This window comes from Chaetodon trifascialis, chromosome 7 (genome assembly GCF_039877785.1).
Source record: "Chaetodon trifascialis isolate fChaTrf1 chromosome 7, fChaTrf1.hap1, whole genome shotgun sequence".
Taxonomy (NCBI): Eukaryota; Metazoa; Chordata; class Actinopteri; order Chaetodontiformes; family Chaetodontidae; genus Chaetodon; species Chaetodon trifascialis.
The window spans coordinates 4,311,796-4,335,600 of record NC_092062.1 but is presented as its reverse complement, the minus strand read 5'-3'; the positions used below and the strand labels follow the sequence as shown (position 1 = coordinate 4,335,600).

Below are 23,805 nucleotides of genomic sequence, written 5' to 3'. Positions count from 1 at the left end.
TATCTCATTAGTATCTGAATGATTCAAACTGCAGTGTATCTTTCATAGATAGGATGAGTTAATAAGGAAGAGAATGGAAGGCGAAAGTGAAAACCCAGCCCTGGGAGAACAAGCTGGGGGTTTCAGGCAACAGCAGAGGGAAGAAAGAGCTGTCAGGTCGGAGAGGGGATTTGGGGCAGTGGGTGACCCCCGGTGAGAGTTAAGCAACTATCACCAGACGCCTGTCAGTCAAACAGCGGGGAGGGGAGCTGCTACACGGGCCAGCGCAGAGAAGCAGCAGGCAGCAGCATATATCAGCGGAACACACACAGAGGCCGGGGACGCTGTGTGCACACATATAGAAACTAGGCCTACATTATACGACAGTACATATTTGCACTGGGACAAGGAATCTGCAGGGTTCAGGAAAGCAAATTCAGGACTGTGTAACATTCCATATGTATCATTTTTAAAGTTGAACATATCATGGTTGAATTAAAAATGCTAGTCCAGGTATACGGGTATACAGGTATAAGAAGGTGATTGAAATGTTTTCAGGAAGTGACTTTATTCGACTGGCCTTTTGTTATTTCTGCCAAATTATAGCAAAGATTAGGATCATTTGAGTTTAGACAGACTGAATCATAGATTTCTTACCACTTTCAGCTCCCTAGCAGTCTCTAATGGATAAAATGTGCATTACACTCCACAATTCAAACTTGTCTCTTCAGTAAGGAAAGTCCAATATTTTGCGTGATATGTTAACTTTCTGGTGAGAGGATGGCACAAAACATCATGTAGTGTCCAAAATAGAAAGGGTTCATCCTTTGGAGAGCATAGTTGTATTCATTAAATTTTTATTGCAAACTATTTGGCTTGGATATTTCTTGTAAACTTGTAAAAACCATGTAAAAGTAAAACGACAGTTCCCCATTGATAGTAATAATATGTGAACCCAGAGGAGTCATTTGCTCCCATCTTGACCTGATCCCAAGGTATGTAGAGACAATATAATGGTGGATGAAACAGACTTTTCCGGCAGAAGATGGCTTGAATTCCATCTGTAATTATGCTTAAAAAAGTGCTTACAAAGAGAAACGGAGCAGCAACACAATTCAGGGAGAGCAAAGAAAAGAGCACAGAAGTGAAGGAAACACATGAGACTGACAGATGCATCAGCCCTCCACAGGCTATAGCAAGGCCCCTGAGTGTGATGATGCTTTCCACTGAGCTAAAGAACAACGTTGAGCAATCAGTGCCAATCCACTTGATGCTCATGGTTTCTCATCTCCATTGAGTGTACAGTAGCAGAATGTAGAACACCTGCAGTCTTTATTTTGTGTTACACTGTGTCTGTTTCTGTTGTGTTTTTTTTGGTCTTCTGTCTAACATGTTGCTGATGGAACAGCCACACTTCTATTTTAATCAATCAGTTGTCTACACAGGCTGTGTAACAGTTCACATTCACCTGCACTATATGTGTGTGTGAAGCCATATATTTATGTTTAATTCTATTTTCTTCCATTTCACTCACAGTAACTGTGTTGGAAACGCTGGGTGACCTACACTCAGTCCTGTGCCTGAACACGTCCTGTGTAGTCGCAGACAGAGCACAGAAGCTGCGGCTGCTCAGCTAACATCCCGTTCATGCTATGAACCTATACATGAATGAATCTATACATGGTGTTTGCGTACCTCCCTCTCGTCCTGGTGCAGCCACTGTTTGGGGTTGTCCTCTGTGGCCAGGTAGGCGATGAGGTCCAAGGCGGTCAATCGAGTTTGCCGCCGTGATGACACAAAAATCAGCACTGGTTTGGCTGGTGAGTGGCTGCGTATTGCTGTAAAGATAAGGTCAAAACAAAGTTTCACTTACTGAAACTTACACACCGTATTGATTGATTGATTGATCTTTGAGAAATCAGTCAACTGATTCGGTAATTGTTTTTGAATCATTCGGGGTCCGCCAAGACATTTGAAGGATAAAAGTGGTGTTAATCTACAGTCACTAACAACGTGTCAGTCCGCCTCTCAATACTTTCTGACTTCCCTACCCCGTCTGTGATATTCAGCCCCAAACCCACTGGTTCCTCTCTTAGATTCATCTTTAAAACACCTCACAAATATACAGTAGAGTTCATTATTTAAATAGTCAAATTCCTAAAACTGCTGTTCACTGTACTTTCTAACAAAAATTGCACAAGCATGCGGACATAGTGCATTTGTTGGGGACTATTTTCAGCAGCAGATTAACACACATTTAGGGCTTTAGAGAGTATCTATGGCAACAAGACAGTATATGAGAGATTGGGTTAAAATAAACTACAGAGTGTGAGTGTGTGTGCTGGTAATGAAGGAACATGTTACCCAGTGCAACAGTGTGGCTCATTGATGTGTTTTAATAGTTTCTGGACAACAATGGAGCTCTATGGCACAGAGGAATAAGATATCAGGCTTTGATGCAAACAACACTTTTTAGTATTGTTGTTTCAGACTGCACATGGCATTTGTTGACAATGGTGACAATGTGTTGAAATACTAAAATTTCCACCAGCCTTATCCGTTAAGGCTGTCGAGTATGATCACATTCAAACTCAACAGTCCATTGACTTGATGCACTACGTTAAGCAGCTAACTTTGTTGTTTTTGTTTTTTTGCTGTAGAAAAAAATTCCATTCCCATGTCCGTTGAATTCCAATACAACACACCTTAATGAGGTATTGATTTGGTGATCACCTGAACCAAATCTTATTTAATGAGGAAAAGTATAAAAGTCTCTGCTGTTGTCATCACTATCCTCTAATAGTAAAAGAAAAGTTTTGAGTGAGGAAAAGAAGGGTTCAATTCTGGCTTTCCTGGCAGAGGGATACAGTGAGCATCGGGTTGCTTCCATCCTTAAAATTTCGAAGGCGGTGGTTCATAAGAACAATGTCAGGCAGCAGACATTGGGAACAACAAAGCTATAGACTGGCAAAGGGCGAAAACGACTCTCCACCGGGATGACCGTCAACTCATTTGAATGTCACTCAGCAACCGCAGGATGACATCAAGTGACCTACAAAAAGAATGGAAGCTGGGGTGAAGTGCACTGCGAGAACGGTTCAAAGCAGGCTCCTAGAGGCAGGGCTCAAGTCAGGTAAAGCTGGAAAAAAGCCCTTCATTAATGAGAGGCAAAGGAGAGTCAGGCCGAGGTTTGCAAAAGACCATAAGGATTGGACCATAGAGGACTGGAGTAAGGTCATCTTCTCTGGTGAGTCCAACTTTCAGCTTTGCCCAATACCAGGTCTTCTGATGGTTAGACGGGGACCTGTAGAGGCTTACAAGCCACAGTGTCTCACACCCACTGTGAAATTTGGTGGAGGATCAGTGATGATCTGGGGGTGATTCAGCAAGGCTGGAATCGGGCAGATTCATCTTTGTGAAGGATGCATGAATCAAGAAAACTTGCTTCCTTCTGCTCTGACAATGTTCCCCAAATCTGAGGATTGTTTTTTTCAGCAGGACAATGCTCCATGTCACACAGCTACGTTAATCAAGATGTGGATGAAGGACCACCAGATCAAGACCCTGTCATGGCCAGCCCAATCTCCAGACCTGAACCCCATTGAAAACCTCTGGAATGTGATCAAATGGAAGATGGATGGTCACAAGCCATCAAACATGGCTGAGCTGCTTGAATTTTTGTGCCAGGAGTGGCATAAAGTCACCCAACAGCAATGTGAAAGACTGGCTCTAGTGGAGAGCATGCCAAGACGCATGAAAGCTGTGACTGAAAATCAGAATTATTCCACCAAATATTGAAGTTAAAACATTGGTATTGTGTTGTTTAAAATTAAAAATGAACTTGTTTTCTTTGTGTTATTTCAGGTCTGAAAAGACTGCATCCTTTTTGTTATTTTGACCTTTTGTCATTTTCTGCAAATAAATGCTCAAAATGACAATAATTTTATTTGGAATTTAGGGGAAATGTTGTCAGTAGTTTATAGAACAAAACAAAAAGGTTCACTTTACTCAAACACATACCTATAAATAGTAAAATCAGAGAAACTGATCATTTTGCATTGGTCTCTTAATTTTTTCCAGACCTGTACTTTATGCTGCTCAGATCTAATTTGATCACATTTAATTTGAAGCTACAGCTATGGACATTCATTATATTTGAAATTTTTTTTTTTTTTCTTGTTTAGTCAACAGAAGAAGATGGATGGTGGCAAGTACGGACTCAAACTCAGAAAAACTGTGGAATGTGAAGTTTAACAATGGATAACTCCCTGTTCTTAAAAAATGCTTCATGTTCCCTTTAATTTATCTGAAATACACACAGCGATTGTATATTGTATTATTATGTTAGCATGACAGAAAACATTCAATTTGAAATGATCTTTGTACAGTGGTAAGTTTACTTACTGCCTGCTGCATGGAAAGTCACCAACAAATCAAAATGCAGTATGTAGAAATGTGCATAAAGCCTGCGTAAATCGTGTACATGTGGATCTATACCTTGGAAGGTTGGCTTGTTCATGCTGGCCATGCGGGGGCAGTAGTGTTGGCCTGGGAAACCATGGATGTGAACTTCCAGCGGTACAGGGCGAACAGACGGGCGGAAGTTAAACAAACCCACCTGTTACACATAGAGGAGGGGAGGGGGAGGGAGGAGGGAGAAAAGAGAGAAGAGATTTAATGTGAGCAGCTGGCATCATGAAGCCCCATCTGGCTGTAATGTAAACTGTCTGTCGCTGTCACTGAGGCACAGAGCAGCAGGTCACTGCTGGACTCTGCTGTGTTATGTTTAACCTTTGATGTGTCTGCTGTGTTTATTGTGTGATAAGGTGATATGGTGCAGTGTGTGAACACAACTGAGCCCAAAGTGTGTTACAGGGTGTTGTGAAGAGTGTGGTCCATTATTTGATGTGTACTGTGGTGAGGGCTGCTGCATGTCTGCAGACATCTTAAAAGCCTGGATAATGGATTGGGCAGCTACAAATCTAGCAGCTCAATTCCAACAGCAGCCAGCCAGTCAGATTTATGGATGGCAGACAGCCAATCTGGTTTGTTAACACTGTCTCTCTACAGCTCTGGCAGCAGAGGAAAAGTCAAGCTACAATATTACTACAGTCTGATGATATCTTGACCAGTAGCAATGGCCTAAAAGAGAACAGGGACACTGTAATTTTAGTACTGCAAATCATAAACATATACCTGTATATATACACACACATATACCAAACCAAATCTCGAAAGTAACTGTGTAGTTTCCCTTGCCCATGGACATTATTTGAGCAACACAAATACAAATACAATATTTGTTTATCTCAGTCTCTCAGCATGTCATCCCTCTACCTTGCACATCCCATCCCTCACAATCAATTTTATGTTCACCTAAAAATCAAAAACAACAAAAAAAACAAAACAAAAACAAAAATCAGATAGCTCTCTTTTGCACTTCCTCACTTTTTGTGTGTCAAAACCAAAGCTTTACCTTATTTAGAACAGCCCACCGAGCCCTACCAGCAGAGTCTGACTGCTTCTTATTCTCATCTTATCCTGAATATTTAGAATTATCAGCATATGATAAAAGACCTGGGCGAGCATGAAACACAAACATATCACAACTGTAATTCACCTGAGTTTTAGTGGGTGTTTTCACGTCATTGGTCACAAGAGGCAGTGAAGTCATTCTGATGTGGAACACCATGAAGAGGCAAAGGTGCTGCACTCACAAACTTACTTGAAAAAGCCCCACATAGGTGAGATTTATGCTTGATCAGAAGTGTTTCAGAATTTCTCAAACTGTATGCCTCAGTTTTACAAGAGAAAAAAACTGACAAGGACTAGCTGGTTGGCACACAGATGCTTCCCTGAGCTTTTCTATGAGAAACCAATGGGGCAACCAAGATACCTTCAAAAGGACTCAAGGGGACTTCAGAGCTAATCGAGGTGGCAGAAAAGAAGGTATACTGTAAATACCACTGATGGCCAAAGTGGCATGAAATTTGGCAGTTTGGCCATCAGTCAAGATATGTTGCTCCGGACAGAAGCGGAAGGCTGTTGGATGAACAGACAGTAAATGCTCAAGCTGACAAAATGTTATTCATAAGTTTCAGAGACCCTTATTTGTTTAAATCAGTTTGAAATGCTTTTTATCAGAGAATAACCTTTTACTCATTTCTAACATCTGTTTTGGCCTGTAAATGGTCAGATTTACAGATTTTAAACAGTGAACAAAGACAGCTCAAATCCTAAAATACTGGTCAAAGGAAGAAGAAAGCAGTTCCTAGCATATGATAAGAATGGACGCTAAAAAGAATCTACCAATGCTCTGCTTTGATGGATGTTTTCACACTGGCAAACTGACAGACTGCAGCTAACACAAGTCTTTTTAGAGATGTGCAACCCGTCAGTATTGACATTCAGAATAAAAACATATCCATCAAATCATTCCAATAAGTCGTCTTTGTATCATTCTGATGCTCCTCTCTGCTTCAAGCGGACAGGCCAGCTCATCCATCTGCATCGCTCCAGTCATTCCTGATGATTACAACTTAAGCATGCATACCAGACACAGACTGCAGATGATTATAGAGATGAACTACAACAAAGTACAAAAACTCCAGGCCAAAAGTATCTGTTTATCTTAGCTGCAAGTATTATACACATTCAATCAAATAAGAAGAGGCAGGCAAAACACGAACTGTAAAAACACTGAACTAGACAGACTGCGGTCTGTGGTTAGCTTCACTGCAGCAGTGTTCTTGGTACCTGAAACAGGGGAGCTTATGAAGATGATCCCTCCATTTGACCAAAGAACAAGGGGTCAGAAGGTAGGAGGAATACACAGAAAAAAGCATTTTCAAGCCATGTTCTGGTACAGCAAAAGACTAGTACTGCTGTATGTTTTGGTGCCATGATGGATAGCTGACCTGTCCGATTCCCAGCCAGTCAGCAAGGTCTCGAGCGTTGGCCAGAGCTGTGGACAGACCAACTACTCTGACAGTCTTAGAGGTGTGAGAGGAAATGAAGTTGGTCCTGGATACAATGACCTCCAACACTGGACCCCTGTCCTCACCTGGAAACAGACACAATGGCACACTGAGTGTTGATGAAACAAACAGCTATGTTTTAATGCGATCACACTGGTATGGGTTTCCCAAAAATCCAGAATTTGGATGTGGAAGCATTAGCCTCTGACAGTAGCACACATAATATTTTGTGTTTCATGCATTTTGAATTTTATTCAAACCGTCCTACTGACAAAAGCTTCTAGCTTCTCTCTGTGCACTGTTAAGGAAATTAATGATATGGAAATGCTCAGATTTTGATTACACAACATTTAACCTCGACTGTAGATCAACAGTGAGCTGCTGATCAGAATGTTATTTCTAAAACTGTCCAAACCAGACCTTTCAGAAACAAAGTTGAATGTTTGCAGCAAACATTAGCCATGGGCTTCAATTTACAAAAGACTTCAGGCAAAATAAAACCAAACCACATATATGAAAGAGTATACAGAATTATACACTTCAGGCCAACATTCTTGGCACCCTTGAATTTTTGGTATAATGTGTACAATATCTTCAGAAATAAATGGTATCATCAGAATATTTTAATATGACGTTTAACATTATTCCAATGATTTGTTGAAAGGCTTTTCGTGCTTTTAGATGTGTGCTTCGGTCTTTATCACGTTGGAGCAGCACATGCTAGACCATTATTGTTTTATCCTTTCCTGTTCTGTGTCAAACATGAGTGTCTATAGACCAAAGCTATTTGACCACACACTTTCAGTAAATATCGCACATGATGTACTTAAAATCCAAAGGCGCCCATAAGACGGAACTGTTTGACCTACAGAATGTGACCAATTCACGCACAGACTCCTGCAGGTTTGCTGTGGACTCTTACCCAGCAGGTGGATCTCATCGATGATGAGAATTGCTACTTTCTGCACGTAACTTCGGTTCTGCCAGCTTCTGCTCACTCCATCCCACTTCTCTGGTGTGGTGACGATGAGGTCAGCCTGTGCTATAGCTCTCATGTCTGGAGTCACATCACCTGTCAGCTCCACCACTCTACACACAGATAAAAACAAGGAAACATTTTCAGCCAACTCATTCCTGCCATTATTCTTAAAGTTACATGTTTCAGTCATGTAAAAATTGCACTAATATTTTACAATGTCATTTGTCACATCTGTCCAAAGCCCCACATATGACAGGAGTTCATGCCAGCTGACAGATGATAATCACATCAACATATGCTTTCTGCAATGTGTGATGTCATCCACTTGGTGACGGTAGTGTCTGTTTTCACTTACTTCTTCCCCAGTTTCTCTTCAATTCTGATCTTCCAGTCCTCAATCCTCTCTCTGACGAGCGCTTTCAGGGGCGCAATGTACACCACCTGAACACACAGCAAATCTTTTGCTTTATAAATATATATATTTTAAGTCTTCTAAAGAATACACACACTCAAGTAGATAGTTATAATGAGGTCAAGAAAAAAGTTCCAATTGTTTTCTGACATAAGTTAGGTTAATATTTCTATGGTGAAGCTACGTATAATGTTAGATTTCTACCTCTATTAGGTGTGTATGTGTTCCAGCAATTATATATAAAAAAAAGCAAAACAAAACAAAAACAATGATGAAACAACATCAAAAGAAGCCTCCAGAACTCTAAAGACACTGTTTCTGTGTTGAAATAGAATGACTGCCTACTGGTTGTATGCCTCAGCCAACCAATCAAGTATAGGTTTACATCAATGTCTGTCCAGAGTCTACATAAGACACTAACATATGTACTGAAGACTTGGAAGGAATTTAATAACGATATTAAGTGTGGTTACTTATGTACTCAGTACCAGTGCTGACCAATAGGACAGACTGAAACAAGTCAGTGCATTCCTAAAACAAAAATCCCCTTGAATTGATCGTAACACAGGTGGAGTCTGCCAGACAAACCTTAGAGGTCGGATACTTGTTGAAGACCCTGAACATAGCCATCTCTGCTGCAATGGTTTTACCAGAGCCTGTTGGGGCTCCCAGCAGAACGTTAGTGTCAGTGTGATACAGCGTGTGGAAGATCTGAGTCTGGATGGGGTTGAAGTGAGTAAACTTGTACAGGCTCTCGTACTCTCGGTTACCCAGAGCTGTCACTGGCAACGGCTGCAGGTCCAGCAGCTCTGAGAGGGAAAGAGAAATGGGAGAAGATGAAACTGGATTATTTTCACAAAACTACATTTATGGCAGCAAAAAGAAGGGTACATGAAAAAAGGACACATTATGTATGGCAAAAACATGAACTGAAGGTGACACCTGCTACAAAAAAAAGTGTAAAAAGTAAAATGTGATTAAAAAAATTAAAAAAATCTGATATTTATTCACATCTAAATGTTGAGTCCACACGTAAGCAAAGAAAGAGTAAACAAAAATAAAAATAAAGGTTCAGAACAAAAAAAACGATTCAACCCTTCAGCTTCTTCAAGTTGAATACAAAGAACGTTCTACTATCAAACGGAAAATTCAAGAGCAAGTGAAAGAAAAAAAATCTTGATGGTAAATACATTTGACCAGAGAGATAAAGAACCCTACTCTGTGTCCTCTCCAGTTCACTTGTCTACCCTGGAAATGACTTAAAATTAAAATTGAACCAAGTCAGTTATGATGTCCGAATGTATGTTAATGAACTACATATAACTTAAAGGCCAGAAAACAGGCTGACATTTTTTTGTAAGTTACTGGTTTCCTCTTTAAACTGTTTCAGGTGTTTTTCCAGCTGTGCCTGCAAGTAATATGTTATATTTTAAGTCCTTGTACGTCTCCTTGCATGTTATGCAAGTTATTCTATGCACTCAAGATCTGGTTCTGATCTTTATTTTCTTATCATAGACTGGCAAGCTAGCGTTGAGAACAATACAAATAAAAGATGTCGAACACTTTGTTTTGTTCAAGGCTTCACGAAACAAAAGCTTTTCAAGCGGGATTCTAGTGGAATCTGTGGAAAGTCTGTGTCGCTGTTGCAGATCCAGTGTCTAAACCGATTTTTAGATTGTTTTCTTTTGGACCACAAAAATTCCCATTTTTTATTTATTCCTTCTACTCCCTTTCACAATGCTTCACAACTGTTCAACCAGTTTGTACAACATTCAAAGTAAATAGGAGAGGGAATTTGTATGAATGTATGCACAGAAGACAACAGGCAAGAAGCTGTTGACTGTCAACATCGTCTCTTCTTTCAACAGACACAGAGAAAGTCAAAATATCATGTGATACATATAACACCATCTATTCACAGCAAGATAGGTCAGAGCTCTCTATCACCTCTCTGATTAACCTGGAACTATGTTCATCTTTATTTTATTTTTGAAACTGCATAGCCAATGAGCTTAACAGCATTTTCAAAATCAAAATGAACAAAGACCCTCGGTTACTTTTGCTGGGTCTGGCAAGAAAATATATTCTGATACAATGGATCAAATAAACCCCTCCAAATGTTACTCTGTGCCACAGCGAGATCTTCAGTGTATGATCAGACATTTCTGAACATTTGGAAGCCACTCATGGAAACCCTCAGGACGGACTACTGGTACTGGATATTGTCACTTGGTGGCCAGTGGTCTTAAGAACGGAAACATGAGTTCTTCATGTGAAGAACACGTGGTGTTGTTCTGTTACTGTCTGGATGGATGTTGTATTGTTTTTTGTTGTTTTTGATGCTTTCTTGCAGTGAATGTATGTCTTTTACTGGTGAGTGATGGTGTGCTATATGTTGCTGTACTTGTTTCATATTACTCATTAAAGGAGCTACTCTCCTTGCTTTTGTGGTAGAACTCAGTTCCTTTTAAGCTTTATATATCTGTGTCAAAGAGGCGTCTCAGGATGAACGACATGTCAGTAGAATGTCTTAAAATATGAATGAAATGAAATACAAGAATTTTTTTCTCTTAATTGGAGAATCAATTACCCTAATATTCAAATTAAATTGAATTAAATCAAATTTAACTACTTTAAGTTGGCTAATCAAACCTTAAAGAATGTGAAAAATAGTAGAGACCTCAGAGCATAAAAAGGTAGAGTGAAGACTATGAGAACAAAACCAAGCCATATCCCCATACAGACTGACCCTTTAACATCGCTTGATTAAACATAACCAGTGGGTGGTCTCTCTCTTAGTATATAAGGGTTCTCAGCAGTTACAGAATGATGTAATAAACATCAAACCACATTAGCTAAGAATTGTAGATTCTATAGCCTCTGAACAGGTACAATAAAGGGCTCGCAGCATAGAAGGAAGCCTGATAGAACAACATGAATGTGTTTAACATCATTCACATCATGAATCAAAATGTTTTAAAACACTACTGTGGGAGTGCCTGTCCATCCCTAAGAAATGTTCAAGTGTACAGGTAGAGATAAATGAAATTGTTAGTTACCATTAGTTCAAAAAACAATTCAACAACGAACAATGAAGAAATTAAATAAAGCAAAATCTCAGAAGATCAAATTCACTACAGAGATTCCACAGAGCAGACATCAGGCATGAAGGGACCACGCTTTCCAGACAAAGACAATGTTATGTATTACCAGATTTATATGGTGAGTGTGTGTATGTGTGCATTCAGACATGAGTATGTATATGTGAGCACTGGAATATGATCATCACAGATTAATGTTTTGGGTTTCAATTACAGTCATATTTAGAGACTTATCAAGACTTGGGTCTGGTTCTGGGATTGGCCCCCAAAAATATTTGGAAAACACATCAAAAAAGATGTTCTGCTGTAGTCCTGCGATCCAAAAAACAGAGACAGTCTAACAAAAAGATAGGAACAGAGTAAGGATGACAGCAAAACGATATCCTTCATACATCTAAGACTGTACTGTGTCATGTCCTGCAGGCAGAGAGGGTTTGGTTTGAAAGTTTACAGAATGTGGTTTTGACAATAAAATGTCTAAATAAAGGTTACTAGTGAGGCAAACATGCAGAGCTCTTTTTTGCATGTCCACATCGTTGGCTGCAAAATGGAAGTTTTGGTTTTGGTCTCCACCAATTGAGAGGAATATGGCTCTTTAGCTGGCTAGAGTTCAAATGCTAGTCTCTAACTGTGGTTGCAGTTGTGTGTTGGACAGGTAGTGTGCAGCAAGTTTATTCGAGCTATTTCACTGAAAACAGCTGCCTGATGAGATAAAAGACAGGGCTGGGTTATAATGCCGCCCATGCCTCAATGTCATATGAGACGGGTGGTAGAGGTTAGAAAGATGTTCTTTTTAGAATTTGCAAGAGGTCATGTTATTGGAATGCCATCTACAAGGCAGAAACACCCTCCATCGTCTTTTCAACCGTTGGACATATGAAAACATTGATTAATGCTGCGTTTCTCTTCTGTTGCCTCCATCACTGTCTGGACGACTCTCTTCGAAAACTCTGCACTTAATGTTATCAATAATTAAGCATGTATCTGATGCTTGATTACTTTGAAGATAGTGTTCTGGTGCACTTGCCAAGGCATTATATGTTCTGATGTGATCTCATGTTCTTCATGTGTCTCTATTTAAATTCAAACATCAGACTTATTTTTGTTATATGTGTATAATAGAACATGACAAACTGAGACTTCTATACAAGATTATGAATGGAAAACTAGAGATGCTGATCAAACACTGCCCCTCCATCCGCCTGTGATATGATCTCCTCTGTGCTGTGGGGTTTTTCCCTGATAGCTGCTGTAATTGCAGCTGCTCTTACTGAGGGGAAATGTGGTCAGAAATAATATGCTGGTTCCTTTCTTACAGTCTGGAGGAGTGAACGAATGGAGTATGGGAGGATTAGATGCTTTTGTTCTCCAGTTTAGATGGGTCTTTGATGTCTCCATGCAGTATCTTAACAGCTAGGCCACTCAGCGGTGGTGAGCTGCTGTTTAAAACTAACTCTAAGTTACAGTTGGTGCTTTTAGAGGAAGTATCGGCTTTCTTGTACTGATCAGTTTATGTAAATTCCATCTGAAGTCGATGCTGGTTTAGTCCAACAATTTATGGCTAATATATTGTCCAGTAAAAAAGTCTAATGACAACAACGCATCCATTGTTATTAACTGTTCAGCCACAGTAAATTACCATAGCAACCAGACTAAGTCAGTAAGGAGGCTAAACTGAATAATGAAATTCACATGTGAGAAAGCTGTGAGTCACACAAACGTTTTCAGGTTTTTTTAGAAGCATCTCTGTCCAAACTGGCACGCTAAAATAACGTTACAACAACTGAATCTCTGCTGATGTCTGTTAAACGTCTGGTCCATCTTGTGCATATCATGTCAATAGCTGTCCATGTCATTAAAAATGCTGCTTTCATCAGTACTAACTATCCAATAATGTCACATATAATAATAAATCTGTACCCTAACCCTAACCCTAACCCACAGGGGACAATTTACTTCAGAATGAGTACGTTCACTTTTGCTACTTGATAATTCTTTTAAGTAGGATTTTAAATGCAGGGCTTTTACTTGCAATGAAGCATATTTAAATTGTGATACTGTTACTTTCGTTTAAGTAAAGAGTCAGAGTGCTTCTTCCACCACTGGCTGGACTAGAGCAGGGAGTCTGGCTTTTAACAATGGACTGTTAGAACATGCGAACAGTGTTAATGGTGGAGCACCTTGGTAGCCAAATGGTTTCTGAGCATGATGTGTGGGCACAGATGCTGCAGGTTGAACCTTTGCTGCATGTCACACTCCTGTCTCTCGCTCATCACTGTCCAATAAAGGCAAAAATGCAAACCAAACAAAAATAAAAATAATGTACTTGTAATACTGTAACAGACAAACAGATCCAGTGTCAGTATTTTATTTCTTTCTGGCTTTTTGCCTTTATTTGATAGTGCTGCTGGAGAAGGAGAAGAGAGTGGGCATGACAATGAATTGAATCAGAAAGTTGCGTGTTCATATCACGTCGGGGTCAAATTCTTTGTTTAAACAATTTCCCCTTGGGGATCAATAAAGTATATCTGATTCTGATTCTGAATCAACCACTGCGGTAAGCAGTATGGGTGGTGCACTCTACCAGGTGAGCTATCAGTATTTTTAATTCAAGTCAAGTCAAAACCCTGTCGTCACGTCATAAATGCATGTTTGAGTGTGGGTGTGTGTACCAGTGTGCGGGGGATGTCTCTCGGGTAAAATGAGGTTCTGGAAGTTAATGATGCAGACAGCCTCAGCTCCGAGCCAGCGGTCAGACACTGCTTTGATGTAGTATTGTGAGGGCAAGGGCTCAAAGATGGGGATGGTGAACACTACATGCTGAGGCTCTCCTGTTACCACCTGGAGGAAGGAACACACACACACTCATAAAGGTACAAGAACACACATTATTCACCGTGTACTCTTTGAGTAACATTATTCTCATGTCAATCAAGGTCCAAGAGAAAAAAAACAAACCTGTTTCTTCTGCAGGAGGAAGTACTCTGAGTGATAGATGTGATCATTGATGGGATCCTCCACCCACAACCACCACGGCTCACCCACTGAACCATGGACCTGAATCATCAAGGAAAGAACATGTCAACCAGAAATTCTTTTCAACAGGCAGCTGCAGTGGTGTACAACTGATCAGGTTACATTTCCAACAAATTCATTTCATTGTCTTATTATACAGATTATTGCAGAGGCTGCAGAGGTTCTGGTTCAACTCTGCAGCTTCAGAACTGGATTGAAATATATTGTTATTGTCATTCACGTTATTTTGTCCTCACAGTGTGTTACTGGATACCTGGCTCCGACATAAAACTCCACAAAGAAATACAAACCACAATGTAGATCACAGATGTCCCCTGGTAAATGTTTAAAATCAATGAATGCACAATTGCTGATTCATTGATGGTTTGGCTCAAGACTACTTCACCGACCAGGCAAAGCTGCTAACTGCCCTCAGGACCCGAAGGCCATCTCAACTTTTTTTGCCTCTCTTTTTCAATGTAATAATTTAAACAATATGAACCACAATGATAAAACTCATGAGGCGTGGGTCTTAAGGTGGCTCCCCCATGTTTTCTTATATTGAGGTCCTCACTGTAAAGGGGCCCTGCTTGAAACTATTATGGTTGATATTATGCTATATGGTCTATATTCTTAAGCAAATTGGTGTTTACTCAAATAATCACAAGCTAACATATAGTAAACCGAGGACAGGGTAATATTCCAGCGTAGGGACACTGGTTGGTTTCTGGGTTCTTCGCTTTCTGCAAGTGAGAGCATATGTGTGCATTTTGGATGACACTCTACAGGCCACTTCCTGTCTTGTTCAGAGCAAAAGCTGAGGGCAGTAACAGTGAATATCCGGAATTTGAGGACGTGAAAAAGGTCAAATTCTAAAATGTCAAATACTCCAACAAAATATTACAGCTGACATTTTCATGCAATAAACAAAATGTCAGCCTTCAAAAACCACTGGCAGTTTAATATAAAGAACAATAAACAATACTCGCAGGGTTACGGCAGTATGTATCATATTGTGTCAGTGTGGTCTGTTTCCTGGGTGGCGGCTCATGTATCGGTACATGTGTCCTGGCTCTGCAGCCGGATCAGGGCTAAGCCAGCCAGTCTTCCATTACCACTCTCCCATGATTGGAGCATGCATCGCTAATCGGACATAAACATTCATCTTCATATTCAGCCACGCTACAATGAGCTTCCTATTCCACTCAGATTCCATGACAAACACTGGACTAAGCTTCCCATGATCCCCTCTGGCCTATCTGCCCACTGGGGTGGGACATGCTGGTGAGGCCTAGAGACATTCTGGCTCTAAAGGACAGATGGAGATTCCATGGTTGTAAGAGTAACAAGGTAGCAGGAGCAGCTCTTCTTTCTCCATTGTGAAAACGTGACCATGGCTGGTTGTGAGTATGTACTAGTATCTGGCTGGTTTTATGCAGTGGGTTATGCTGCAGGAGTGCTTTTTGAGTTTTCACTGGAATGTCGGCTATGCTTGACATATGCTTTGCTGTGACTCCGAGACTGGCCTTTGGAACAATTCATCACACTGATGCACAGAAGAAATCGGTTTATTTTTAGTTATCAGGTCATGCAGGGAAGTGGACAACACAGTTACATGCACTGTCGAAATGGGGTAACTATAAATTTGTTTTCACATGCAGCATGTCAGTACTCAGATGGTATCCCTACCAGGGAAGAGGAACTCTTGTTTTGGAAGCACTACTTACTGCTTTGTGCATTAGTGACACAAGAGACTATTGTTTGAAGCAATTTTATTAACGTGTTTTATTAACGTGTCTGACACCAAAGAGATATGTCCCAATTACAAACAGTCAACTGCTTAGCTGTGGAAACTGACTTTTATAGAGGACTTACAGAGTCTACTAATTGTCAGTGTCAGTCAGACACTGAATTATTTTCACCATGAAGGTGCACTGTCAAATGTAATCATACAAATCATACCACAGAAATACTTTCCCTGTCTGAGGTCTTTGTCCTGCCAATTAGAAACCAGGTTTGCTGCATACATGACCAAGAAATCTGGATTCTCCTACTCTAATTACAGAAGCCAGGTTTCTTGTCTTTCCAATTCCTTTAAGACATTATTGAATATTTTGTGGGTTCAATGTAAACTTAGTTTGACTTATCCTAACAATTAAAACATTATCATACACTCACTCTCTATGCTGTTTGTTGTTGTGTATGTTTTTGCTTTTACTTCTGGATTCATACATGTATTATCAGAATTTTGTTTTGTTTTGAAAAAATAAAGGTATAATATGATGTTAGAATATTATATGTAATATATATTGAAACATATTTTTATAGAAATCTATGTATTCATCTATCTATATGTATATATATTTCACAAGAACAGTTTTTTCCCGTCCGCTGTCAGCCTTATCAATAAGGCCCGGAACCCCCCAACACTCTTCACACTCCACCTCTGCCTCTACTTATCACATTGACATTGCCATAAACCTATGCGTTATATTAATGCTCAGCTTGGACTTCCCTGTTATTTTACTGTATCACTGCCAGCTGTACTGCTCTTTTTATTCTGGAAAAAAAAAAAAAAACAGACTGTGTATATATGTTTATATTGTTATATTTTCTACTTTTAATAGCTTATTTCTAGAAGATTTGTCATGCACCAAATTCACCAAATTCCTGGTATGTGTAAAATCGTACTTGGCAATAAAGCTTTTTCTGATTCTGATTATATGCACATGTGTGTGCATGTGTGTGTGTGTGTATACACACACACACACACACACACACACACACACACACACACACACACACACACACACACCTCCATGGTGATCTTTGATGGGTGAATGTGCCACAGGGCTGAGAGACGAGTATATGACAGTCATGATCTGTACTTGGTTTTTATTATTGAGATGTGAGAATCTCCACTCACATGCTGCACTGCTCAAAGGCAGTGTAAAACACAAATTCAACCACCTTGTTGATGTTGCAGTAACAGTCTAGTTTGCTTGTACATATGTTGACTTTTTGGACCATATCATACTCAGAGGTGGCTGCCATGCATTTTCCTGCTTGCTTTAAGCACATCCACTTCGTCATAGTGGAGACTGTCAAGTTGCAAAGTGACCTCATATTTCTGAGGGATGGTACACATTGTTGGGTTGGCAAAACAGTGGAGGTGCTGCATTTACTGACGCCAAGTTGAAGCATCAAAACAAAAATCACATGAATTGAGGGAGCCACATCTGATTTTAAACTTCAATTAAACCCTTGAGTAAATGTATGTGTTAGCATAAATCCTTCTGAAACCTACTGGCTCATTTCGTGCAGATCTCTTGTTTCTCTAGTTTTGATAAAATGCTGTTGGACATTATGATGATAGGAGCCTCGTCTGTGTACACAGTGACCAACTGTCTAGTTATTCAAGCCTGCATGGGAGAGCTTCGCAAGTCCATATGTAATGGATGTGTTATTCAGTCAGCACCCAATGTAATCAATTCGAAGAAGTCCATTGTTACACAGAGACACAATCAAAACAAAATCACACACGCACCATATGCAAAGACACATTGACCAATATATATATATACATATGTACACACACACATACACACACACATACACACACACACACACACACACATAAATATATACATATGTGTATGTGTGCATACAACTTAACGTCATCTACCTGGCAGACTTTACTTGCCAAGACTACCCACAGTTCCTGGTACTCATTTGTGGCTCATTTCTAAGGCATATTCATGCAGGGTCACAAGGGTGTTTTGTTTTTTTCAGTTTAGCATCTGGGATGCCATGGGAATAATCTCCACCTACTCCACTATCCTCATTGCCTCTTGACCTCATCTGGAGAATAGCTTTTCAGTCATCTAACTTGATTCATCTTCATGCAGCTCAATTTTTAGAATCTTACTGAAGCAAAGAGATCATTTGTACAGAATGACATTTGTTGTAGTATCAACCAAAAAGTCCATAATCTCTACATTTTAAAGCACTTTTTGTCCAAACTGTCTGCTGTGTTTAGCTTCAAAACATTCATTTGGGTATTGGCTGTGTTCTAGGCTGTCAAATGTCTCAGGAAAATGTAATGAACATAGAGTTCAAGCCAAACATCTTGAACTCTGTGTACTTTCAACTTAAGTGTGCTGTTTCAAGCTATATCAAATATAAAGAGAAGCAGACAGCAGCAGTATGGCGGCATGTTTAATAACTGGTGATTTTAAGCTACACGTCGACAACATCTTGGACACAGTATCCAGAGAATTTTTAAACCTCTTAAACTGTCTGGATTTTAAACAGCACGTTACGCAGCCGACCCACAGCGGGGGGCACACCCTGGACTTGGTCATAACTTATGGCCTGTTCATGGGTGTGTCCTCTGTTGAGGATCTGGCTGTGTCTGACCACTACTGTGTGTTTTTTAACATCACCAGTTTTAATTAGCGGGAGGCACCAGTGAGAACAGTGAGGAAACGCTACCTAACTCCTGAAGTGGCTGCAAATTTTATCCACATTTTACAGAGCACTCCTGCAGAGATTTTACCAGCACCGTGTAATTTTATCGTTGACAATTTTCACAGCAACCTGAAGTCAACGCTGGACTCAGTGGCTCCTCTTTTAACAAAAGCAATCAAGAAAAAAACTATTCCTCCGTGGAGAAATGAGGAAATTAAGCAACTGAAAAGAAACTGCAGGAGTGCTGAGAGGAAACGGAGAAAATCAAAACTAACAGTCCACTATGAAATTTTACATCAACACCTCAAAACTTACAATAACACTATTAAACAGGCAAGAATTTCTCACTTCAAAAAACTAATCTCTGACCACAAAAATAATCCCAAATTTCTCTTCTCCACAATTGATCTTTTAACAAACAGTAATTTTAACAGATCTCACAAGACAATAACAAACACCCTGTGTGAAGACTTTGCAGACCACTTCAGGCGCAAAATTGATAACATCAGATCCAGTCTTTTATCGCAACAGGTTTTAACTACTGACACGTCCGAATCACAGGTTTTACCTGAGGAAACACTGGAAAGCTTTGCCCTGGTTGATGCAAGGACACTTGGTCGAGTTTTCTCCCAGGTAAACCCCACAACCTGCCTTTAAGATCTAATTCCCACACCGTTTTTTAAAACACTCTATGGGTTCTTTGAGGAACAGCTTTTATACATGGTGAATTGCTCTCTTCAGACGGGTGTCTTCCCCGCCTCCTTTAAAACGGCGGTGGTGAAGCCCCTTCTGAAGAAGAGCAATTTAGACCCCAACATTCTTAATAATTACCGACCTGTATCCAACTTACCATTTTTAAGTAAAATTTTAGAAAAACTGGTTTTTAACCAAGTAAATGACTTTTTAAACAAAAAGTACATTTTAGAAAGGTATCAGTCTGGTTTTAGGATGAACCACAGTACCGAGACAGCCTTATTAAAGATTCTAAATGATATCAGATGCAACTTACAGTAGATAAACACAAGCTCACAGTCTTGGTACTACTGGATCTAACCGCCACCTTCGATACAGTAGACCATCACATTTTATTAAACAGACTGAGGCACCTGGTCGGCCTCTCAGGTACTGCTTTTAACTGGTTCGTCTCATACCTCACTGACCGACACTTCTTTGTAAGTTTGGATGCATGTTCCTCAGGAACCCATGAGATTAAGTGTGGGGTTCCCCAGGGGTCAATTTTAGGTCCAACTCTTTTTAATCTCTACATGCTACCCTCCAGGGATGTCATCAGGAGGCACGGCATCAGCTTCCATAGTTATGCTGATGATACACAACTGTACATTGCTGTGTCTCCTGATGACACAGGGCCAACTGATGTCCTTTTTAACTTCATTTTACACATCAAGTCATGGATGGCAGTAAATTTCCTTCAGCTCAACCAGGACAAAACAGAGGTCTTAGTCATTGGTCCTGAAGGCCAGAGAGAGAAACTTTTACCAAAACTAAAAGATCTTAAACCAACACATTCTGTAAAAAATCTGGGCGTGATTTTTGACTCTGAGCTTACTTTTATTCCACACATCAAAAACATAACAAAGATAGGTTTTTACCATCTTAAGAAATATAGCCAGAGTCCGCCCGTTTCTCTCTCAGGCCAGTACGGAGGTGCTGATGCATGCTTTTATCTCTTGTCACTTAGATTACTGTAATGCCCTGCTCTCTGGTCTTCCCAAAAAGAGTACCTCAAATTTTCAACTACTACAGAATTCAGCCGCACGAGTGCTGATAAGGACCAGAGGGCGGGAGCACATTACACCAGTTTTAAAATTGCTGCATTGGCTCCCCGTGCGTTTCAGGATAGATTTTAAGATTCTTTTAGTCTTTAAGTTTACTTTATTCTTTTTAGTTTTTAAATGTCTTAACGGTCTTGGGCCTTCTTATTTATCTGACCTACTTTTATCCTATCAACCCCCGCGGACCCTGAGGTCCTCCGGCTCCGGCCTCTTAACCATACCAAAAGTAAGAACTAAAACACACGGGGAGGCGGCTTTTAGTTATTATGGCCCCCTATTGTGGAACAGCCTGCCGGTGAACCTCAGGGCCGCAGAGACTGTTGATGTTTTTAAAAAGAGGCTCAAGAGCCACCTTTTTATTTAGGCTTTTAATTGATTTGTTTGATTTTTCTTATTCATTTAATCAGGCTTCTTATCATATTTAATCTTTATTTGTATCTTATTTTAGTTGCATGTTTTAACGACATGTTTAATTACAATTTATTCCATTGATTCATTTTATTTTATTTTTATGTTTATGTCTTAGTCCCTTGGTTTTTAGCTCCAGTGTTTCCTCATGGAGGCCCTTGGTTTTTAGTTGCAGCGTTTCCTCATGGGGGCCCCCCCACACTGGGAGCTGCTTTTGGTCTACTGATGGGGGTGCTGCTGGCTGGGGGCCGCTGCACCTTGGTGTGGGGCCTCCTGTCTGCCTGGGTCGGGGTGGTCTCGGGTGGCGCTCCCTAGTCACGGGCCGGGGGCCCTCTCAGTGTGGATGGCCCCCAAGGGTGGCTTATTCCTTGGCTTGTCCGTATGGGTGTGTGCGTGGGTGTGTGTGTGCGTGCGTGTCTGTGAGCGTGTGTCTCTATATGTCTCTGAATGTATTTATGGGGGCGGGAGGGCTGGGTTTTCTTCTATGTTGTTTTTAGCCTCTGTGAGGCACTTTGTGTTGCTTTTAAGTATGAAACGTGCCACATAAATAAAGTTTGATTTGATTTGATTTTGATTTGATATATATCATCTATGTTTACCTGGTCATTCCAGCGAAAGTCAGGTGTGATGATGAGGCGAACACGTAGGACGGTGCGTGTGATTGGCTGGATGTCGGCCTCCATTGTGATCGAAGGGATCTGGTGGACACACTGTTTGACTGTTAACCCAACGTTGACATGGTGCAGCATGTGACCTGGAAAAATACACCTGCCATTAACGTGTTTTGTATCATAACTATAAGTGCATACAGTATGTAGCATACAGATTACAGTAAATTACCAAATTAAAGACAATTTTCAAATAATAGCTAGGCTGCCTAAATTCAGCATAATATACATCTCTCCAGCAGTAATTCCATCAATCCAACAACAGATTTGTGCCCTACTTACCTGCTGCTCTGAGTTTCTCTCCTTAACATTTATGTTTTTATTCACTAATTAATTCCAATCGCTTCAACTTTGCTGCTCTTTTGATCACTGTTAAGATACTGTGAATGAAATTCAACACCTTCTGCAGCTGTTTTACATTAATAGCCTGCCATGACAGAAAGGGATTAAACTCTCTGACTGGAAGACTTTTAATATGTAGCTGCTGTTGAAGAAAAAAACGAAAAAAAAAAATTGCTTGACGTGACTGTTTTAATGTAATTATGCTGTGGAAATGTACATTATCAAGATAATTTGAATAAAGGCCTGGTTCTTAATATAGTTGAGGTGAACAAAAGGCCCAAGACAATTTATGGCATATCTACACAAGACAATTGGGTGCTTTACGTCTGTATTTTAGTGTGATTTCTAATGATTTACACAGTACACAAATAAAGCTAGGATTTAGTTGATTTTACCAATCTCATCCTTCCTCATTTCCTTCAGTTTGTCCACAGTTAGCTTCTTCTCCTCCAGGCGGTTCAGTACAATATGGCTCAGGCTGGGGAACTGGCGGAGAGGGTGGGCAAAGCCCCACAGTCGCTTGTCAATAACCTTACAGAGTGTAAGCAGTCGGTAGGTCATGGTCGGCCATCGCTTCCTCAGAGCAATCTCAAACAAAGCCCTGACGATCCGAGCAGCATTCTGTGAGAAGTGACAAGAGCAAAAAAAATAGAAGCTGAATCAACATCAATCCCAGAAAAACACGTTACTGCTGCATTTGTAGGCCGATTATTTCCCCTTTGCCAAGACAGCAACAGTTTTAACACTAAACTCGAAAATACAAGTCCAAATACAAGAATTGAAACACATTTGTACTGGAGCAGACAGAACAGCTGTGCAGTACATCATGCTGAATACTGGTGATTAATCATGTGTGATCAGGAGGAGGTCTGGCTGGGTTCAGATGTCCAGGTTGGTCCCAGCTGTGCGCTGATGGATTGCCCATGTCAGTTCTAGAGGAAAGGTCAGGTGGCAGCGTTGATCGCTGATAGACAGCTCAAGTCTGGTCAGGCTGTGATCGATTTGGTCAGGTGTTAATGTGATCTGATTGCCTTGTGAAGTCTAAAAGCTTTCTGGATTACTGATATCTGGCTTTGCTCAGTTTGATAGCTGGGTGAGACTAATAGCTGGACACAAGACGGCCTAAAGCCACAATCTTTTAATCTCACAGTAAAACTATGACCACTTTACTGCTGTTTTCATATTCAATACAAAAATAACAACCACCAATTTTACTCATACTTATTCCCTCATTTTCTTCATTTTCTTCAATAGCCAATTGGCTATTGAAGAGCTGTTAAGAGCTTGTCCACCAGAAGACACTGATAAGTTGATTTTTACACTGTAAAATGTCCCACTCATCACACATCTTTGTCAGAATTCCTCAATCACCAAATTCAAGGGATTCCAATCAAAAATGTCAAAGTTCTGTGAAGTTAACTCTGTGTGTGTATGTGCGTGGGTGCGTGTGTGTGTACCATGTATTCCTGTTTACACTGTCACGTTGTGGGGCTTCACCTTCCTTATGAGGACAAAATGCAGGTACCCATAATGTAAATCATTCAATTTTAGGATGAAGACTGGGGTTAAGGTTAGGGTAAGGGTTAGGTTGGGCAAGTAGTGCTTTTGGTTAATGTTTAGGGTAAGTCTCGAGGAAATGAATGTAAGTCTATGTAATGTCC

The 23,805-nt window shown here is 40.3% G+C and overlaps 1 protein-coding gene across 3 annotated transcripts in view; it reads right to left on the bottom strand.

Annotated features, from left to right (window-relative positions):
* Window positions 1–23,805, bottom strand: part of ascc3 (activating signal cointegrator 1 complex subunit 3) — a 180,058-nt gene that overhangs the window by 30,075 nt on the left and 126,178 nt on the right. For all 3 annotated transcript variants that reach the window (XM_070966215.1, XM_070966216.1, XM_070966217.1), the window contains 10 exons: window positions 22,540–22,765; window positions 21,734–21,888; window positions 14,407–14,505; window positions 14,121–14,289; window positions 8,936–9,156; window positions 8,291–8,376; window positions 7,879–8,045; window positions 6,897–7,042; window positions 4,477–4,597; window positions 1,675–1,817 (listed from right to left, as the gene is read on the bottom strand). In XM_070966215.1, the coding sequence (XP_070822316.1) occupies window positions 1,675–1,817; window positions 4,477–4,597; window positions 6,897–7,042; window positions 7,879–8,045; window positions 8,291–8,376; window positions 8,936–9,156; window positions 14,121–14,289; window positions 14,407–14,505; window positions 21,734–21,888; window positions 22,540–22,765 (1,533 nt within the window). The remainder of the gene's footprint in view (window positions 1–1,674; window positions 1,818–4,476; window positions 4,598–6,896; window positions 7,043–7,878; window positions 8,046–8,290; window positions 8,377–8,935; window positions 9,157–14,120; window positions 14,290–14,406; window positions 14,506–21,733; window positions 21,889–22,539; window positions 22,766–23,805) is intronic.